Raw genomic sequence first — 20270 nt, 5'->3', positions numbered from 1 at the left:
TAGAAGCTGTGTAACTTCCCAACAAAAAGGCTTTTCTGACAAAAGCAGTGGGGAAGATGGAAATCAGGACGATGCCCCCAGCCCTGCCCCCACTCCCTCTGCCAGCCATGAAAGGAGGATCTGTTGGTGGCCTCTGCATTTTGGAGTTTCTGGCGAACTGCTGTTCACTCGGGCAGAATGTAGGGGCCTCCTAGGCCCCCACAGCTGCCCCTGAGGGAAGAGGGAATGGACAGGCGGTAGGGGGAAGTGGAGGGCCATGTGAGAAGAAAGGAGACTTGACACTGGGTGCAATCACTTGGAGCAGGGCAGAAACATCCTCTTTCTGAGTTGCTTGGCCAGCCTGACTTCAGCCACAGCGTCCATTCTGCTGAATTCCCCGAGGGACTTTCTGTGGTGGAGAGAGAACCCTTGAGTCTCCTGAATTACCAAGGGACCTTTCTTTTTTTTTTTTTTTTTTTCGTGAGGGGAGGCAGTCAGAGTGTATCTGAGGTCAGATTTGAATTCAGGTCCTCCTGACTTCAGGGTTGGTGCTCTATCCATTGCACTACGTAGCTACCCTGCCAAGTGACTTTCACAGAGAGAGGAGAGAGGGATGAGGGGCATTTTGTGAGGTAAATAACGGAGCTGGACTAAAATGTCATGTCCTTGATCCCCTCATCCAGAGCTCTGCTTACACGCTCGCATTGTGGTTTATAATCTTTCATCAGCTCTGCAGTCATCTTGTATGTCCTATTTTAGGACTGTTGGCTTTTCCAATAGAATGTAAGTTCCTTGAGGGCAGGGATTTGTCTTGGCTTTTTCTTTATATTCCTAGTGACTGAACATTAGTGTTTCACAGATTCTTGTTAATTGAATGAGGTAGGCAGCACAAATATTCTTCTCCCATTTTAGAGATGGGGAGGCTGAGCCTCAGATAGTGAGACTGGCCCGTAGTTAGCTGGATGGTGTCAGAGGTAAGGGGTGAACCCAGGTCTCTTGACTCAAGTCTAGACACTATGCCCCACGGCCTCCTTAGGCACCTAATTAACGTTTATACCTTATTTTCTGGCTGTGGGCAGAAAAACGGGTAGAATTAGAGAATCTCAGGGTTGGAACGGATCTCAAAGACCATCTAGTACAGCTCGTGTTTCAGTCAACAGGCACCTTAAGGCGTCTGTGATGTGCGAAGCTCCAGAGATACAAAGAAAGGCAAAAAACTAACAGGGGAGACAATGTGTAAGTAAATAGATACATACAGAATAACTACTGAGCAGAAGCAAAGAAACCTTAGCTGGGAAGGCTCAGATGGCTGAGGGGGACAGGAAGGCTTCCTGTAGGATACGGTGTCACAGAGACAGGAGATAGTGTCTTTGAGGAACAGAAAGTGGGCGTGGATCACTTAATAAATGCTCCTTCTTCTCCTTCTTCTCCTTCTCTTTCTCCTCCTTCTTCTTCTCCTCTTCCTCCTCCTCTTCCTTCTCCTCTTTATATTTGACCTTGGAGATAATAGGAAGCTAATGGACTTTATTGAGTGAAGGGGTGACATGGTCAGACCTGAACTTAAGGAAACTCACTCTGGCAGCCAAGTTGTTGTTGTTATTTGTCTTTCGTTTTTGAAGAGGGCCAGTGACATCACAGGTGATGTCTTGACTCATGCATGAATTAGATTTAAGTGAGGCAGAGCTGCATAGAAAGTCATCAGTCTCACTCTTCCAGAGTCATAGAAGGCCAGTGGCAGGACAAAAGTCAGGCTGACTGGGGATGGTCTGGGATGCATTGTATGACCTGCTGAGTTGGTTTTCCTGGGGTGTGGCCACTGCCCATGCTGCAGCTTCTTGGAGCCACAGGTGAGAATTGAGTGCCAGGTGGACACCAAAGGTAGATGAGCAGCCCAGAAAAGGGCTCAGCAAGCCCTCGCATCAGAGGTGCTCGTCCTCCTGAACACCCGTACACCCCTAGGAATTTGCCTTTGACCCTGTGCTCTTTAACATGGTCATCAATGACCTGGATAAAGATAAAATAGTACATGATACAAAGCTGAGAGAGATAGCTAACATAGTGGAAGACGAGTCAGGATTCCTGCCCCCCCCCAAAAAAAAGATCTTGACAGCCTGGAACTTTGGGCTGAATCCAATAAAATGAAATTTTGTATAAATAAATACATTAAGTCTTATAAAGTCAACTTCCCAAGAACAAAATGGGGGCAGTCCATCAGAAAAATATCTAGGGGTTCAGAGTAACTACGAACTCAATAAGAGTCAGCAGTTAGTCTGCATTATACACGGGATTCCAAGAATTGGTGGGGGTTTGGTGGTGATAGTCACACTATGCACTGTCTTGTTCGGATCATACCTGGAGTATCGTGTTCATTTCTAGACATTGCATGTTAGGAAAGTCACTGATTGGCTGGCAAATTAGAAAGAAGGGAAAATAGGATGGTGAAAAGTTTTAAGATCAAGGCATCTGAGGGTCAGTTGGAGGAACTGGTTTGGGGCAGTCTTTAGCCTGGAGAAAAGGAGACTTAGGAATTTGGGAGGGCTTAGATTAAGAATCAAGTATGGGATGTCAAACTCAACATGTTCAAAACTGAACTCATTATCTTCCCCCACCAAAATCCTCCGCTCTTCCTAAATTCTTGGTACCACCAGGATAAGTGAAGGCACCATCACTATCCCAGCCAGCCAAGCTTAAGACCTAGGTGTGGTCCTCATCTCCTCACTCTCTCTCACTCCCCCATATACAATCAATGGCTAAGTCCTGTTGATTTTACTTTTCCATAACTTCTCTTGTATATGACCCCTTCTCGCTCTGACACCCCCCTGCCCCCATCACCCATGCAGGTCCTCATCACCTCACACCTGGATTGTAGCAGTAGCTGCTGCAAGTCTCTCCCCACTCCTGTCCATCCTCCATTCAGCTGCTAAAGTGATCTTCCTAAAGTGCAGGTCTGATGACGTCCCTCTCCTATTCAATTATCTCCAATGACTCCCTATTAGCTCCAGGATCAAATATAAAATCCTGTTTGGCTTTTAAGCCCTCCATGATTGATATTCCTTCTGCTTTCCAGTCCTCCCCTGCCTCATTCCCCTCTGCATCCTCTGTGGTCCAGTGACTCTGGCCTCCTTGGTGTTCATACTCCTAACTGCATTTTCACCGGCTGTTCCCAAGTCTGGAACTCTCTTCCTTACTTGTATCCTATTCCTGGCTTACTTCAGTTCTCAGCTAAAATGCCCTGTCTTACAAGAAGCCTGTCCTGATTCCTCTTAATACCCGTGCCTTACCTGTGCATTATCTCCAGTTTATCCTGTCGATAACTCGTCTCCCCCATTCTACTGTGAGCTCCTTGAAGGCAGGATCTGTCTTTGCCTAGTGCTTAGCACAGTGCCTGGCACATAGTAGGTGCTTAATAAATACCAATGGACTTAACTTGAAGTCTCTAAGGGACTGTGACTTGGAAGAGAAATGAGATTCCTTCTCCTACTTTATAAGCCAGGCATCTGATAGTCTTTCAGGTACGTATGGAGTACAATAGCACACGGCCCTGATTTGGCACTTAAGGACAGTCCTGTGATCTCACTGGTACAAGGAACTCCCAGGTGAGGAAATCCCTCTACCAATGCAGGTTGGCACCATTCCTTGATGAGTTGCTTAGAGCACTGATAAATGACTTGCCGAGTGTGACACACTCAGTATGTCAGAGATGGATTTGAACTCAAGCCTCGGAAGGCCAGTTCTCTAGCTTCACTACCAAGCTGACTCTTTGCCTCCATGAATTAAATTGGAGGATGGTCTCTTGTAATGGTCACAAGGCTCTAGCTATTCCCGAGCCTCTTCTGGGGCTGCCAAATCCATTTCCCAAGGCAGGCAGGCCCAGGGGGCAGCTCCTCTGGGAAGGGCTCATTGATCTTCAGGAATCTCAGCTCAGGAAGGGAGGAGGAGGGTCAGCTCTGTAAGTGGCAGTAGTGGACCTTATATTTAGCAGGGTCCCACTGAGGCACTGGGTGGTGAGGTGGTGAGGGACACGGCCAATCCTGTCTGGCTGAGACGCATGGCCAGTACTCTACCTTCAAAAGTGGCTTCAGTGCCCAGGTCACTGTCTGTCCAACAATCACCTCCCCTTTCCCCCCAGTCAGAGCTATCCAGGCATGGAAAAAACTTTTGCTTTGGTAACAAGCCTCAAAGCAATTACCCTCCCTTCCTTTGGAAGATGAGGAGGGCCTGATAAAGGTGCTGGGGCCTGATTCTTTTTTTATGCCCCAGTCAGGCCATCAGTAACCGTGCTAAGTCCAGGGTTGGAGCAGCCAGGGGCTAGGGACAGGGACAGCTGAAGGTGCTTGGCTGCTGGCCACTGTAGGAGAGAAGATGGTAGGCTGAAGGGCCAGGGCACCTGTGTTCTGACTCTGATCTCTTAACATCTGTATGACTTTGGGCAAGTCATTAAATCTTCGGGGATTTGCATTTCTACAGGAAAATGAGGGGCTGGGATTTGATTAGGGTTAGAAGCTTTGGAAGAGTTTGGTGGCTAAAGACTATTACTCCCACTTAATCCCCCAGAGGGAGACCCCAGGTGCCTTTCAGAACTTCTGGATCAGAAATGAGCTACGTGGTTGGATTTCCACACCCCACCCCCAGTGAGGTTGGTGCCATCATGACTCAACTGCCTTCTCACCCTAGACTACCCCTCCGCCATGTTGGTTCAGTTCTCCCATGGACAAACTTCTTCCTGGACTCTCCATTTTGGGGATGGGCCCTGGGTGGTTGGGTCTCGTTCCCTTCCTGGCAGTGCTTCTGACTCTCCTGACTTCACCGCCATCTCCCCCTCTCCTGCCCTCTTCTCAAGCTCCCTTCCCCCTTCAAATGTAAGCTCCCTGAGGGTGGATACAGTCTTTCTTTTTACTTATTTTGTCTCCCCAGGCAATGTATGGCTCTGTGTGCTTGTTCAGTCGAGTTCCACTTTCTGTAACCCCATAGAGTATATGGCATGGACCATAGCAAGCCAATACTGTCCATGGGGTTTTCTCGGCAAAAATACAGGGATGGTTTACCATTTCCTTCTCCAGATCATTTTACAGATAGGGAAACTGAGGCAAACAGAGTTAAGTGACTAGCCCAGGGTCACACAGCCAGCAAGTATCTGAGGTCACATTTGAACTCAGATCTTCATGACTTCAGGTCCAGAGCCCTATCCACTGAGCCGTCTAGTGCTGGCTCATAGAAATGCTCGTTGTCCGGCTAGTGGGAAGAAGTGGGGTGAGGGAACTGGACAAAGGAACCAGCAGAGGAGGAGGTTGGGCCAGTGCCTACTCCTGTTCTAGGTCTGGACTTGCCAGGTTCCCTCCCTCTGGCAGCCCGGCTTCCCCTCCCCCTCCCCGACCTGCCCTGCAGTCCCTGGAGCTCCCTCCGAGACACCCCCTTGCCCCCAACTCTGGCAGGCCAGCCTTCTGACATGTTTGGCTTGAGATCGGTGAGCAGGAAACTTCCCGCCCTCCCCCCAGCCAGTTCAGCAGCCCCTGCTTGCTGTTGCAGTGGGGTGACAGGCTCCTCACCCGGAGGAGCTCAGCATTCTCTGGGGCACCATGGAGACAACCCCTCCCCCTCCTCGCCCCACCCCCATCCTCAGTCCCTCGGAAGACAAAGGCTTTGCTTGATCCTGAAAGTGGAAGAAAAGGGCTGGTCCTCACCTAGATCCTCCCCTCCACCATATTGTTTCTTTGTGGCCTAATTTTAGACAGACAGGCCAGGGGGACGCTCCTGACATGATTTCCTGAGAAGCCACAGCCCCTGCCAAGTCTCTCCCAAAGGCACAGATCTCCTGAGAAAAAGATTAAAGGCAAGGAAGGGGGGCTTTCGGATGATCGTCACCCCTTGTCCCTGGGCCCTCTCTCACCCTGCCCCTGGGAGCCTATCTTCCGCCTCAGTCATCACCCCCATTAAGCTGAGGGCTTAGAATGGCCTGGAAGGAGGTGGGGGAGAGAGATTGGCTTTTACGATTTAAGTAGAGAGAAGCTTCCCAACAAGATGAAGTCATGTATGTAAAGTGCTTTGTAAATCACAGAGTACTATATAAATGTCAACCGGTATTAAAATATTAGCCTCTGATGGACTGAGAAAGTGGCAATATGGCTGAGTCAAGAGTCCTGGGTTTGAATCTTAATTTTTGATTTGGGGCCTTCTCTGGGCCTCAGTTTCCCCATCTATAAATGGAAGAAGTTCGGCTAGACCGTGGGGTCACATAATCAAAGATGGTTTCTTCCAGGGCCTTTCCAGCACTAATACTCAATTTTATTAACAGTACACATTTAAAAGTCAACTAAAGGGATTCTTAATTATTTTTGTGGGTTATGGACCCCTTTGGCAGTCAGGTGAAGCCCATGGACCCTTTCTCAGAATAATGTTAATGTTTTTAAATACATAAAATAAAATACACAGGATCTCAGAGAAAGCCAATTCTTTCGAAATAAAGTTAGAATTGTTTTCCCACCCATGTTCACAGACTCTGTGAAATCCATGGGGCCTATAATATGTGGTTAAGAATCCTTGTTCTGGGGTTTTATCTAGCAAGGTCATCACACTCGTTTATCATTAAGATGGGGAGGTGTCTCTGTCCTGAGTCCCCATCTTGGTCCCAAAGCAAAGCCTGTTGCCATGCCTACCACGTTGTCTAGAGACAGGGAGGGAAGTTGTGTTTCAGGAGAATCTCCCAGGCAGGGGGATAAACACCAACTTAGAGAGTGTGGCCCCCATCAGGTAGGACTATAGGGTCAAACATTTCCAGACTTCTCAGCCTGGTGTTCACAGCTCCCTACAACTGGACTCCAGTCCTTCATCTTAGACATACTTCACTCAGTGGCGGGCGTAGGCACAATACCCTTGACACACAGGAAGCCCGAACCTCAGCTGTTCATAGGTTTATTACGGAGCCTTGAATCATGACCAGCATGGATTGTAGAAAACACAACCAACATACACATGAGAAATTGCTCAAGGAATGGATGTCCAATCCAGGCAGGGATAAAGCTGGGAGAGAAGAAAGACCAGGGAAAATGAACACACATCTCTGGAGCCTCAGGGACCACATAAATGCAATTTTTTTCATTGTGTTTTCTCTCCCTAAGTGAGCCCTTTACCCACAGCAGAGAAAGGGTAGCAACAGAGAAAAGTGGAGGGAGGAGCTAAAAAGTGGGGGAGCAAGAAAAAAAAAACATGAGGACTCTTCCAATCAAATTTCATCATTCTGGTTTCACAGTAAAAGGGATGTATATCCAAAGGAAGGCAGACAGAGATGGGGTGGGGGAAGGCGAGAGAGAGAGAGAGACAGTAAGGTTCCTTCTGGGAAAGCCAATTAAAGGGTTGGGGTGGAGAGAGGAGGGCCTGGGCTCCCTGCCAGCCCTAGTTTCTCCCACCACAGGCCTGCACCTGCAGGATTCCAAGCAGAACAGTTTTTCCGTCTGTCCTGACTCTATCTCCTCCCCATCCTTGGCTTCCACCCAGGCTGGGTTCTCAGACTAACTGGGGAAGGCGCTAAGCTGGGCCTGGAGTGATGGGATGAAGTGAGGAGGGGGTCAGGGATAGCTCTAGCCTTGTTTCCACAGTGAGGCTCCCTCCCACTCCTAGACTCAGGGTGGGGAATGGAGCCAGAGGCTGCCCTTTCCCGTGGGGAAGGTGAAAATAACTGAGAATCACACATTCCTTCCCCCTCCTCCTCCTCACCCCAGGGTCGGAGAGCAGCGACAGGGGGTCCGAGCTCTCATTGGCCCCTGGCTCTCTGGCCAGGCCTCAAGTCCAACCTGTCCCTTGCACATCTGGGCCCTTTCTGCATCAGGCACAACCCTTCTGGCCAAATTCAACCTTCAGTCCTGAGGCTTCCCTTCTAATAGAAATGCACCCCCATAGGTGGGAGCCAGGAAAAAAGCCAAAAACAAATAAACCTAGGAGGTGCTAAAGCAGGGGAAAAAATATTGGCTTTGGAGTCAGAAATCCTGGGTTCAAACCCCGCTCTGACACCTGCGTCATTGGCAAATCACTTCATTCCGAGTCTCAAGTTTTTCCCCATCTGTAAAATGGGCGATAACAATACTCAAAATTATCTATACCACAGGGTTGTCATGAGGAAAACACTTTGTAAACTTTAAAGCAAAGTGCTAGAACAATTCAAGCTATTTTTTCCTTGAAGCCCACCCCACATGGAATGGGCAGTAAGGGGGTGGGAAAAGAAAGGGGCCTGTGTTCTGCTGTAGCAACCTGACCTCTAAGGTAGGCCCTTCCAATTAGGATACAATGCGATGCTTCCCCCATCACAAAGCAAGCCACACCTGTCGGAAGCTGTATGTACAATTTAATAAGATGCATATTATTTACAGAAATGTACACGGGGTCATCTAGCCCTTGCCAAGGGATCTCACTGCCTGCCGGGCAACGGTCAGAGATGCGGTCAGCGCCCTCCAGAAAAAAAGCCTTGGGTGGGTGGGTGGGGAGTGGCGGGGCTGGAATTCTTGTCTTTACAAGCTTTGCCTCTGCCTAGGGTTTAAAAGCGGCCAAAATAAAAGGGGAGAAAGACGAGGAAGTGTGGGTGGTTGAGGTTGCCCAGAAAGGATTTATTTATTGTTTCGAATCTAAAATCTCTGAGCTGTCCCCTATTCACTTAATGGCCCCAGGAATTACGGGGATACTGGCCAGCTTCTGCCAAGGCCTACGAAGGAGACAGGATGGGGAGGGGGCAGCTCGGAGAGAACAGGGCCAAGGGAGAGATCAGAGAGCCCAGCTTCCCAGTACCGTTTCCCACAGTGGCTGGAGACTCTTGTTTATTTTGGAATGGGGATGTAGGGAGGGGGAGGAGAGCAGATGCAAAGCAGGTCAAGGCAGGAGGGGAGGACCCCCTGGGACTTGGCCCCAATTACTGCTGTCCCTCCCCAGTATGGCCCTGGCTGCAGGCGGGTGGGAGCCACCAGGCAGAGCTTTGGGACGGAGGAGGCAGATACAGCCCTTTGGGGTTTCCATTTGGCTTTTCCATTGCTGGTTGGCTGGAGGAAGAGCTATTTCTCAAGACTGCTTGTGTTCCTTTCCCCTTCTTTGCCCAGTGACCCATTTCCCAGATGCACACCTAGAAGCAGAAGCATCCCAATGTTATCACCTCTATACCTTCCCTGCAGAGCCCAACAGCCACCCCTCTGATTCCCATGGGCCTGGAGATGGTGAAGACGGCATTGGGCGTCCAGGTCCCAAGACAGCTTCCTTCTAGCTGCTACGGCTTGGAGTGTCGTCTTAAATAACTCCATCAAACCACCTGTCATTCTTGTAGGTAGTACCCACTCAGACTGACCAACACCTCTCCTCCATCCCTGACCACCCTGTCCTACTGCTTCCTCTAGTGCCGGGAGAGAGACCAGGTGAAGGAAAACACCACCAGGGCAGGTAACCAAAGCCTTTACTCCGAGACTTGGTGCCCTCAATGCGCTCCCCCCGAGGTTGAGAGCTAAGCCATTCCAACAGGCCAGGAGGGTGGACGAGCCCGTGCAGGCCAGATTCCAGCTCCTCCCTTCAATCTCCGCTTTAGCCAGGGTTCTGGAGCACCATTTCTTCCAAATAAAATAGAGATGGAGGGTTTTAGCACACACTCTCCTCTCAGAGCTGGAGCTGGGCAGACGAAGCTGCTGTCACTGTCCTCGTGGAAAGGCAGACCAGTCCAAGGCACAATATATCCCTAGGACTGGTCACTCTGAAAGCTCTAACTGTAAACCTCCGTGGCAAAGCAGAGCTCCTGAACCTTCTTTTGTGCCCTGGACCCCTTAAGTGGCAGTCTGGTGAAGCCTTCGGAAGGACCCCTTTCTCAGAATCATGTTTTTAAAGGCATAAAACTAGTGAATATTACAAAGGAAATGAAAAGTTAGATGTACTTTTTTCCCCCATTGGAGTTCACAGACTCCCTGAAATCTATCCATGGACTCCCACGGACCCTGGGTGGAGAACCTCTGGCAGCAGAAAGATTGATAGTGGAGCCAGAAGGCCTGGGTTCGAATCTTCTCTTGCTTTCTAGCTCTGTAACTGTAGGTCACCCCTCTCCCCACCTCCGCGGTAAGGTAAAGGTATTGGAATAGATTGTTTGCAGGGTTCCTTCTAGAACCAAATTCTATACAGATCTGGAATTCTTACAAGAGAGGAATTCCCTCCAGAGGCGGAGAAGGCACCCTCAAAGACAGAGTTGGATGGGGGGAAAAGACAGTGATCCCCTAGATGGGCATGGGTGGTGGTATTGAGAGGGTGGTGGTTAGCCCAGGGACTGTGAACTTTGTAAGCTACATATTCTGATAACTATTCAATAGAGTTGGTTTCCTTTGTAATCCCATATGCAACTATTTTATGAATTCAGAACCATGATTCTGAGAAAGGGCCTGGAGGTTTCACCAGACCACCAGAGGGGTCCATGACACCCAAAAGGTTAAGAATCCCTCTGCCCTACGCCCCACGCCCCACATGAGGGGTGAGCTCACTCTGGAAGACCAGGTAGCTTCCTCTCTTAATTATTTCTGCTAACTAGGTGCTAATGATGCCATGCAGAGTCAGTGACAGGGTCCTCGGATGGCAATCTAGAAGGGGGGATGCCACGCTTCTTCCCTCATGCATCTCTCCCCTCTCTCACTACTATGACCCCTGGACAAACATCTCTCTCTGTTCTTTTGGTGATGGTGGGTGAGATCCTGACCCAGGTAGGTGGTGACATCTTGGTACCTATCAGGAGATGGGGAGGAAGGGCAGGGGTTAGCTTTAGGGGAGAACCCTGTAAATCTGGTGACATTTTGGACAAAGCTTTCACCAGGCCTCGCCCTCCTTACATTTCTGATGCTATGGATTAAGCCTCCATAGCTCAGAGGTGAATGGAAGAATACAAATCCATAACTCCATCCATCTCTTTGTTCTACTGAGCTAGCAGGAGCCACCAGGAAAACACAGTCATGTCCTCAGCCACCAAAGTGGGATAAATCCAGGGCTGGGTGATTTCCCAGGCCTGGGGGAACCACTCAACCCAAGGCTTTTTCCTCCGGCAGACTCCCTTGGGCTCCCTGCCTAGCTAAGCAGCTGGTCTCCAAAGCAAACACGGACACCTGTACTGGCCTCTCGGTTCCTTGCATATCAGCCCAGAATGAGCAAAGGAAGGAGTTCCTCTCCAGCAACCCATGGCAGTGGCAGACCAGGGAAGGCCTCTTAGCTCCTGCTTCAGCCTGGGACAGGAAAGGAGGGAGGAGTTGGACAGGACCCTAATTCTCACACAGGCAGAGTAGAGGGAGCGCAGGATTTCAAGTCAGAACACCTGAGTTCAGATCAGGGCCTGCCCCTCACTCCCCAATAGGACCTTGATGTCCTCATCTGCAATGGAAGGTTGTAGATTAGATGTTCACCATGGTCCCTTCCTGCTCTGAACCCTATGACAGGACAACATGTTTAAGAGCTGAGCTGGGTCAAGTGGGTAAATTCTACCCTAAAGAAAGTGGGGAACTGAAGGGGGCCGGGCTCATCCCCATCTCTACCCACTGAGGTGGGATGGAGGGGAGAGAGGGAGGAAGAGAGGAAGAGAAAGAGAAAGGGGTGGGGAAGGAGGGATGAAGGAAGGAAGGAGGAAACGAAGAAAGAAAGGAAAAGCATCTTAGTATAAATAGACAAGGGGAATAGGGAGGGGGTCTCTAGGCCGCTGCCAGCCTCTGGGGCTGGCAGAGGGAACATTCATTTTAAGGATGCTCAGAATCCCTGGTGATGGGCAGGGTGCCCACACCCACGTCCATGGACAGAAGAGATCAACGTCAGCATCTGGGAAGTCATCAACAAACACAGTATATACATACATGTCTATGGGTTAGCACCGTGTGGGGGGGGCAGGGCGGGGGCGGGGGTCAGTGGGGCCGAGGTGGTCAGACCCACTCCTGCAAGGAGCGTTTGCAGTACAGCAGCACCCTTGGGGCGCCTTTCCGCTGCATCTGGATGATGACGTAGATGAGGCCCAAAATGCAAAGCAGCAACACCAGCGGCACCAGCACCATGACCACGTTCATGGTCCGTGTGTACTCGTCAATCTGCACCACCACGCGGTTGCCGCCGCCGCCGCCCTTGCCGTCATCCCCATAGTCTCCCTCGTCATCCTCCACCACCTCGTTAGTCTCCTGTTCCTCCTCCCCGGGCCTCCGGTGGGCCCCGTCCTCCTCTTGCTCCTCCTCCTCCTCCCCGCCTCCGCCATTAGGGTCGAAGGGCGGCCGGTGCAGGTCGGGCCAACGGCGCCCGGCGTCGGGATCGGCCGTCTCCTCTTGGCAGCCCATGAAGTCCCGAAGGATGGACTTGGGGTATCCAGGCTCCATCCGGAGCCGCTCGTTGTCAAATTTCCAGTACTTGGTGCCCTTGTAGAAGTAGGTGTAGGCTGTGGGAGGAGGAAGAGGACGAGAGCAGAGTGAGATGGGGTGGGTGGCTCTGGCCACAGGCTATTTGGGGGTCACAGGGGCAGAGGGAGTTTTTGAAACCTGTAGGTTTTTAATCTGGAGTTCATGGACAGAGAGTCCCTAGGGGGTCTAGGGATAGATTTCAAGGGGTCCATGAATTTGGATGGGAAAAAATATACGTCTTTGCTATATAGAGGCATCTGGTAGAGGCATCAGAGAGACCCAAGTTCAAATCATGGCCTTCCTAGCTGCATTACCCTGGACAAGTCACTTCACTGAAGCCTACCTCAAGTTTCCTCACCTGTAAAATGGGGATAACTAATAGCAACTACCTCCCAGGGTTGTTTGAGGATCAAATGAGATAATATTTGTAAAAGTGCCTGGTACAAAGTAGGCACTTGATAAATGCTTATCCCGTCCACCCCCCTCATTTACTCAACTCATTTCCTTTGCAGTTCCATGTATTTTATTCTGAGCAGGGGTCCATAGGTCTCTCCCAACTGTTGCCCAAGGGGTTCAGGACTTCTCAGTCTCTCTCTTTCTCTCTCTCTCACGCTCTCTGCCTCTTTCCCCACCTCTTCCTTCCTCTTCCCCTCCACCGTCCCCCACCCCCCCATGCCAATAGCTTCAGAGAGAGGCCTTGTCCTAGATGATCTCTCAGATTCATTTCAGCTCTAAGTCCTATAATCGAAGTATTTTGCTTTTCCTCAGAGCCTGTCTTGATGCACTCATTCTACCGGGCCAAAAGCTGGTGAATTTACGCGGCAGACTCGGAATCCCCCGACTCAAGCTACTTCAAAGGCCTGAGGACTCTGATCTGGTCAGGAATCAAGGGTCAGATTAGACAAACCCAGGTTCACCTAACTCCAAGTACATCACTCCACTCATTAGTGCACATTGGCTATGCTGCCGAAATCTCAGTACCTCTGGGGCCATGGGGGACCTGCTATGCACCAGGCACTATGCTAAGTGCTTTTTCACAAATGTTATCTCATTTGGTCCTCACCCAGTGATGGAGAAGGAATGGAGCTGGACAGGGGTCTGGGTTTCTCATACCTGCATCGTTACTTAGGAAGGCCCCCTTGGGTGAAGATGGAACTCCCTTCCAGACGCTGATGGGCTTAGGGTAGCCAGGGTCTCCTCGCTGAGTATCTTCATTAAAGCGCCAGTACCTGTAGTCAACAGCACCAAGAAGGTGGGTTCCCAGAACCCTACTAGGCTACTCCCATCACCCCTTTCTTGATGCCAAGGTTGTATGCCAACATGCCCAACCTTGCCACCCTCCATCACCAAGTCGGCTACTCAGCGTTACAGCCTGGATCAAAACTTGGGTCTCCTATCAATAGGCTCAATCCAGTTCTGAGATGCTAGCCCTCTGGGCAGAAGGGTGAATTTCCAAGACGAGGTTCCCTATGACAGGGATAAAGTGAGGGAGAGGACAGGGCTCCCTCTCTACCAACTGGGCATTATTCCAGCTCCTTCTTTGGCCAGTCGATATGAAGCTGTGTGTTCCTCTCCTTTCCAGAGTCTCAGGGAGGGAGGCCAGATACTTGGGCTGCTCTTCAAAACCACCGGGGCTGGGTTTGGTTTGTGGTCTGTTCAGTTGCTTGCAACCCAGTGTTAGTGAGGCCAAGGTTGTGGGCTAGACTCTTCTGGGGGCCACTTAAGACTGACCCCACACAGACTGCATTTCTAACCCCAACCCGACTCCTTTCAAATGCAGAAGGAGCTGGGAGAAACAGTGTGGATAGCTCGGCAGCAAACTGCTCCCTATGGCCAGAAACAAGACTCCAAGGCCAGGCCCTTGTGATGGCGGAGCACAAAGAGCCCCCTCACATGGCCTTATTGCCATCTGACAGCCAGTGTGGAGGGTGGGGAGATCCCCGTGCTCTGGCCCTTAATAGTGCTCTTGTACTCCCATCCCCCTCTCTCAGATCTCTCTTTTTCTGCTTCCGGCTCCCACCCTATCCAGCCTGCATTGTGACAGATGAGTGGGTGCATATGGTCAGGGCTGGGAGGCTTACGGTTACGGTCACGTTTGGTCATAAGGTACTCTCAGATATCCCGACAGCCTCTGGAAAGAATACTACCCATCACTCCTCAGGGAACAATTTAGCATGTGTGGAACCCCAGCTCTTGTACAGGAAGAAAAGCCCTTGACTGCACCCACTTTCCGAACAGACACCTCAAGGTAAGTGAACACTTCTGGAATTCTGTTTAAGCTGAACTGCCTCTCCCTCCACGCCCCACCTCCATGCACCATCTGGGTTGTAGGAGGGCAAAGGCCAGATTTGAGAAGATTAAAGCCCGATCTTCAAAGCCTCACCAAGGAGAAGAGGCAGATGTTGGAGTGCTCAGGGGCTCCATCCCTTCCTCCCCTGGCTCTGACCTCTGGCTGGTGGCTTGGAGCCTCCTCCCCTCTGAATACAGACCAGGCTCTGGGTGGCTGCTTAGCTCACCTGTCCTCCTGGAAGAAAAAGGTGTGTCCTGTGGGCTCCCACCAGATGGCTGTGTCAATGCGGTCATAGGGTATGCCCAGGCCATAGCTTGTTAGAGGCTGGGGATAACCAGACTCCAGGTTGGCCTCACGGAAGAGCCAGTATCGATCCCCTGTAAACGGAGGCATACAAGAATAGGAGAAAATGACACTTTGTGGGGGTGGAGGAAGACAGTGATGCAAATTATTTAGGACTCGTGCTCAGGTCTGAGCTTGCAGAAGATTCTACCCTTCTCACCGTCCATCAACGAAGCCTCTGTCAAAGGAAAAGAGGGAAGTGGAGATGCCCACCGTTTCTGCCTTTGGTGTTTATGTGCTAGACTAAAAGACATCCTAAGGCGCAGAAGTACATAAGCATCACTTCCACGTGGAGCAGCTACTGTGCGCATGTGCGCGCATACACACACACACACACACACACACACACACACACACGCACATGCACAGAATCCTGTGCTACCAACGATTCTGCAGAAATATAAAATACATCCCCTGCATTCAGTTCAAGCCAATCCAATATAACAAGCATTTATTAAACATCTACTGGGCACAAGGCACTAGAAAATACAAAGACAACATGGAAAACTGGCCTTCCCCTCAAGAAACTTACATACACGCACCAGGAGAGACATGACATGTAAATGGTGACGGCTATTCATGGTCATTTCAAGAGGAAGGGGATGTTAACAACTTAGGGGATCAGGAGAGGTTTCCCACAGAAGGTGGCCTGCAAGGGGAGCTTTGAAAGAAGCCAGGGATGCCAAGAGGCTGGGGTGAGGAAGGAAGTGAGTTCTAGGTGAGTGCAAAAGAACATGGAGGCTGGAGATGGGAAGCCGACTCTTTTCCATAATGGCAAAGGAGCTGGTTTGGCCTGAACACAGAGTGTGTTTAGCCTGGAAAGGTCAGCGGAAACCCTAGTGCAGAAATCTGTAGAGCAGTGCCTCGAGGTAATAAAGAGATATTGAAGATTCTGGAATGACACAGGCAGGTTGGTCCAGTGGAAAGACAATATTGTCAGGCATGTGGAGGATGGGCCACAGAGAAGAGAAACTGCTAAGTCCAAATAGATTGTTACCAGTCCAGCCAAAAGGGGACAAGGTCCTGATATAGGATGGTGGGCCCAGGAATGGAAAGAAGGATTAAGAAGGAATAGGAGAACAGTGGGGCCCACGGGGATGGGTACGGGCTCTCTAGTCTGAGAACTTAGGTTCAAATGGCATTTCTGATACCTACTACCCATGTGACTTTAGCCAAGTCACTCTGGGCCTCAGTTTCCTCATCTGTAAAATGAGGGGGCAGACTACATGGTTCCTTCCATCTATAGACTCACACCCTTTATTTTTTCTGAGAATATCTGTCAAGTGATGGGATATGAGTTGAGAGGGAAGAGTCAAGGATGACTCAGGTCTCTCCTGATTTTATAGTTTAGTGGAGGCACCCATACAAGGAGGGGTGCAGTACAGCCTTCGTGTGCATGTATTTAAAAGAGAGATTAGGTTATTTTGGCCCAAAGGAAGAACACAGTGGCTAGTAGAGGCGGAGAAGCGATAGGGGCAGCAAGGATGAAGGGCGGACCTTGTGTCTTTTCTCTAGAGACTCTCTCACTTGGTGACCGCCTAAGTTCCCAGGAGTTCAGTGGTCATCGTTATGATCAATCTACCTAGCCCTGGACTCTTTCCCAAGCTCCATTCCCGTATTACCAATGACCTCTTGGTCATTTCAAACTGGATATCCTGTAGGAACCTCAAATTAAAGAGAGCTCATCATTTCCCCCCAAACCCACTCTTCGTCCGAACTTCCTTATGACCATCAAGGGTGCCACCATCCCCCAAGTCTCGCAGATCTGCAATCACAGCACCACCCTCAGTTTCTCTTTCTTGCCCACCCCACATATCTGATCGCCCACATATCCAAGTCTTGTTATCGTCCCTCTACCTCGTTTCTGGCATATCATCCTTTCTTGACCCTCCATCACTGCCATATTGTCACCAATCACCTGGACTATTGCAATAGTCTTCTAACTGGTCTCCCTGCCTCCTTCCTCTACCCCTTCCAATCCAACCTCCTCTTAGCTGCCAAAATGAATTTCCTACAGCATAGGTCTGCCCATGTTACAGCCCTACTCGATAACTTTTAGTAACTTCCTATGACTTCTAGGAACTAATAGAAATCTCTTTACAACTGGGACCCATCCCAACTCTCTAGTCTTTTAACACATGACTTCCCTCCATGATCTCATCATATTGACCTACGCACTATTCCTCACACACAACACTCTATGTCCCACCTCACCTTTACATTAGATGTCCCCATACTTGGAATACTCCCTCCTAACTTTCATTTTAGAGAACCTTGTCTTCCTTTAAGACAGTTTAAGTATTACTTCTTCTGGGAGACTTTTCAGACTCCCCCCGCCCCAGATACTAATACTTTCCCCACTGAGATTTCCTTCAATCTACTATGTATGTATCTTGGATGTACAGATTTATGTAACGCTGTCTCCTTCATTAGAATGTAAGCTCCTTGAGGGCAGGAGCAATCTTTTTTTTTTTTTGTACCCTTCATGTTTCACACCATGTCTGGCACAACATAAAGTACTTAATAAATGGTTGTTGATTGATAGACTGGTCAGAAAGACAATCATGGAAATGGATGAGAAATTGGAGAGGATGGAAGAAAGGGACCCAGTGTCTTCAGGTAAGAGGGCTCTGACTTGCCTGGACCTCCAGTCTCAAGACTGAACCATACTGTACTTTCTGCTTTCAATGAAAAAGGGGATGGCCTTGAATTCGGCTTTCCCCAGGCAGGAGGGCCACACTATATTCCATCTACTTTGGCAGGCTATAGAGGTTGGAATTCCTTCTGGGTATCTCAATAGCAGCTCCTACAGGGATGGAGCAGGGAAGAAGAGAAATCTGAACCATGCCCCAAAGATCCCCGCTTTCTCCTGCCCTGGTCCCACTCTGCACTGTAGGTCAGAAGCCCCCAGCTCGCTTTCCCTTCCTCCCTTCCCTCCAAGCCTGGCTCTTCTCTCTCTTTGTCTCTCTTTACATTTACAGATGGAGATGACCTCATCTAGCCCATAATGGGGAAAACATGAGTAGGGACTCTCAGGAGCCAGGCTGATACTCAGCCAGCAGCCAAATCAGGCCCCCTCCCCTCCTCTTCCTGCCCAAGGATAGACACGGAGACCTTATACTGGTGAAGAGGCCCCTTCACTAGCCTCCAACCTGCACCCCTCCTCCCCAGCCCAGGGCCATCTGGCTCACCTTTGAAGAAGACAAAACGTCCATCCTGACGCTCATAGGCAGCACTGATGTCACTGGGTAGCCCTCTCCAGAAGTGCCCGATGGGCATGGGGTAGTTGTCTAACACCCGGTTGTGCCGGACCCTCCAGAACCAGCGGCCCTAGTAGGGAGAGTGGACCGTGACCAATGCAGCCCAGCCCCTGGACCTCCAGGGGGTTAGGAACTCTGTACTGGATGGGGGAGGGGAGGAGGAGAAGGGGGAAGTATACAGATCATACATGTGGGAGTGGCAGGAAGATCTTTGTGGGTCATCAGAGCTGGCCCTGCTTTAGTGTCCCCTTGGGCTGGTTTCCCAGAGGAAACAGAATATGGGGGTGTGAGACAGGGAAAAGGCTTTGGGGACACACCAGGACAGTCTTAACCCACAGAGTGTATGAATCACATGGAAGAAGAAATAGGAGAATTTCTGTCTGGAGGTGAAAAAGTGATACGAAAGTGAGAACAGAGGAGGAAAGTGAGAAGGAAGAAAGGGTCAGGATAGGGCAGAGGTACAAGTCAGACAGTGAGAAGGAAGAAAGGGTGAGGGTAGGGCAGAGATCAGGCTTAAGAGAGATGAGGAGAGGGAGTCCCTGAAGAGAAGGATGAAAAAAATTGGAAAAGAAGATTTGTCAGGTGCCTAAACGATGAATGAAAATAATTTATTAAGCACTTTCAGTATACAAATAACTTCCTAAGGTACAAATCTAACCTTGCTTTTTTTAAACCTTCAGAGACTGAAGGTAAATTTATTTCCCCTCTTGGTTCCATCTAAAAAGTGAGAGGGCTGGACTAAAGGTCCATATATATCCTATGGTCCTATAATTGATCCTATAGTCTATATGGTCAGGGAATTAACTTAGGTTGCTTGGCACCTGATGATAAACAGGTAAAGGAAGACAGAAATAAAGTTTATACTTTAAAGCAGTCTAATGAAGAGGTGGGACATACTCACACTCAGGAAAAATGACTAAACTTTCTAATAGAAATAAATAGTGATTTCTAAGGTCATGACCATGCTACCACCATCCCCCTCTGTGTCTGAACATCTCGTTTCCTTTCCCCATCTGTTGGCCTTTGAAAACTGGGGTCTTCTCCGTTGCTGAGTGTCAGGCCCTGCCCTCAGAGGGATTCTCTTGCCTGGGCCCCACTAACAAAGGGCTTCTTTCAGACACTCCTCTATCAATGTGACATCACTGATCACTTCCAGAGGGTACAGTACTTAGATGCATAGGTGGGGCTAAGGAAAGGACTGAGAAAAGGGGGTGCTTGAAGAAGGGGCCCTTCACCTTGAACACGAACATCTCCCCTCGCAACATGGCTACGGTGTCAAAGTTCCCGTCACAGATGTTGGGGCCATATTGGTCTGGTCTTTCTGTGGCTCGTGGCTGGCTAGGAGGCCCTGGTTTGGGGGGTCGGTCTGGCTTCCCCCCTGGAGGTGGTGGTGGTGGTGGTCTGGGCGGTCGGTGATCAGGCCGGCCTGGGCGTCGGGGTGGCACAGTGGGAAGGGGCCTGGTGGGCTGAGGCCGGCCATCTGGGGTACCTAAGAAATGGGGGGAGGAATCAAAGGAAGGACGTGAAAGAAGTACCACCTTCAGGCCCAACTGAGGGAGTCTAAGGTGTCTTCTCTACAAGCCTTGATATGAGTGTGAATGAGAAGCCTTGGTGATGGATAGCCTGGTGGGCAGGCCCCCTATACACAGTAGATTTTTAATCCTTGGTACTACTGACTTTCTCCAGAGTAGAGACCCCAGTACATTTCTTCTCTCTGGGCCTCAGTTTCCTCATCTGTAAAATGAGGGAGATCTTTAGATGATCCTTAAGGTGACTTACAGTTCTATGTCCTATGGTCCTATAATGACCCTATAGTCTACATGGTCAGGGAATTAACTTGGGTTGCTTGGGACCTGATGACAAACACTGGGGTGGAGGTAAAAGAAGACAGAGATGGTTTCTACTTTAGGGCAGCTCATAATCTAATGGGGAAGCAGGATGTGCCCAGGTCCAGGAAAAACAAATGAACTTTATACTAGAAATAAGTAGTGAAAAGCAAATCAATGGATCAGGAAGGAAGGGCTGGCCTGACAGCCT

At 49.9% G+C, this 20270-nt stretch overlaps 1 protein-coding gene across 1 annotated transcript in view; it reads right to left on the bottom strand.

Moving 5' to 3' along the window:
• Positions 1–9846: 9846 nt before the first annotated feature.
• The window catches only part of MMP15 (matrix metallopeptidase 15), a 35734-nt gene continuing 25310 nt past the window's right edge, over positions 9847–20270 (bottom strand). The window contains 6 exon segments of the mRNA XM_027857898.1: positions 9847–12379; positions 13455–13570; positions 14858–15008; positions 18165–18303; positions 19469–19840; positions 20266–20270. The exon segment at positions 20266–20270 is cut by the window's right edge and continues 93 nt beyond it. Of these exon segments, the coding sequence (XP_027713699.1) occupies positions 11880–12379; positions 13455–13570; positions 14858–15008; positions 18165–18303; positions 19469–19840; positions 20266–20270 (1283 nt within the window). The 3' untranslated portion in view covers positions 9847–11879.

The sequence above is a fragment of the Vombatus ursinus genome, unplaced genomic scaffold, assembly GCF_900497805.2.
Source record: "Vombatus ursinus unplaced genomic scaffold, bare-nosed wombat genome assembly UNPS02012515.1, whole genome shotgun sequence".
NCBI lineage: Eukaryota > Metazoa > Chordata > Mammalia > Diprotodontia > Vombatidae > Vombatus > Vombatus ursinus.
This window is presented reverse-complemented; position numbering and strand designations above follow the sequence as displayed.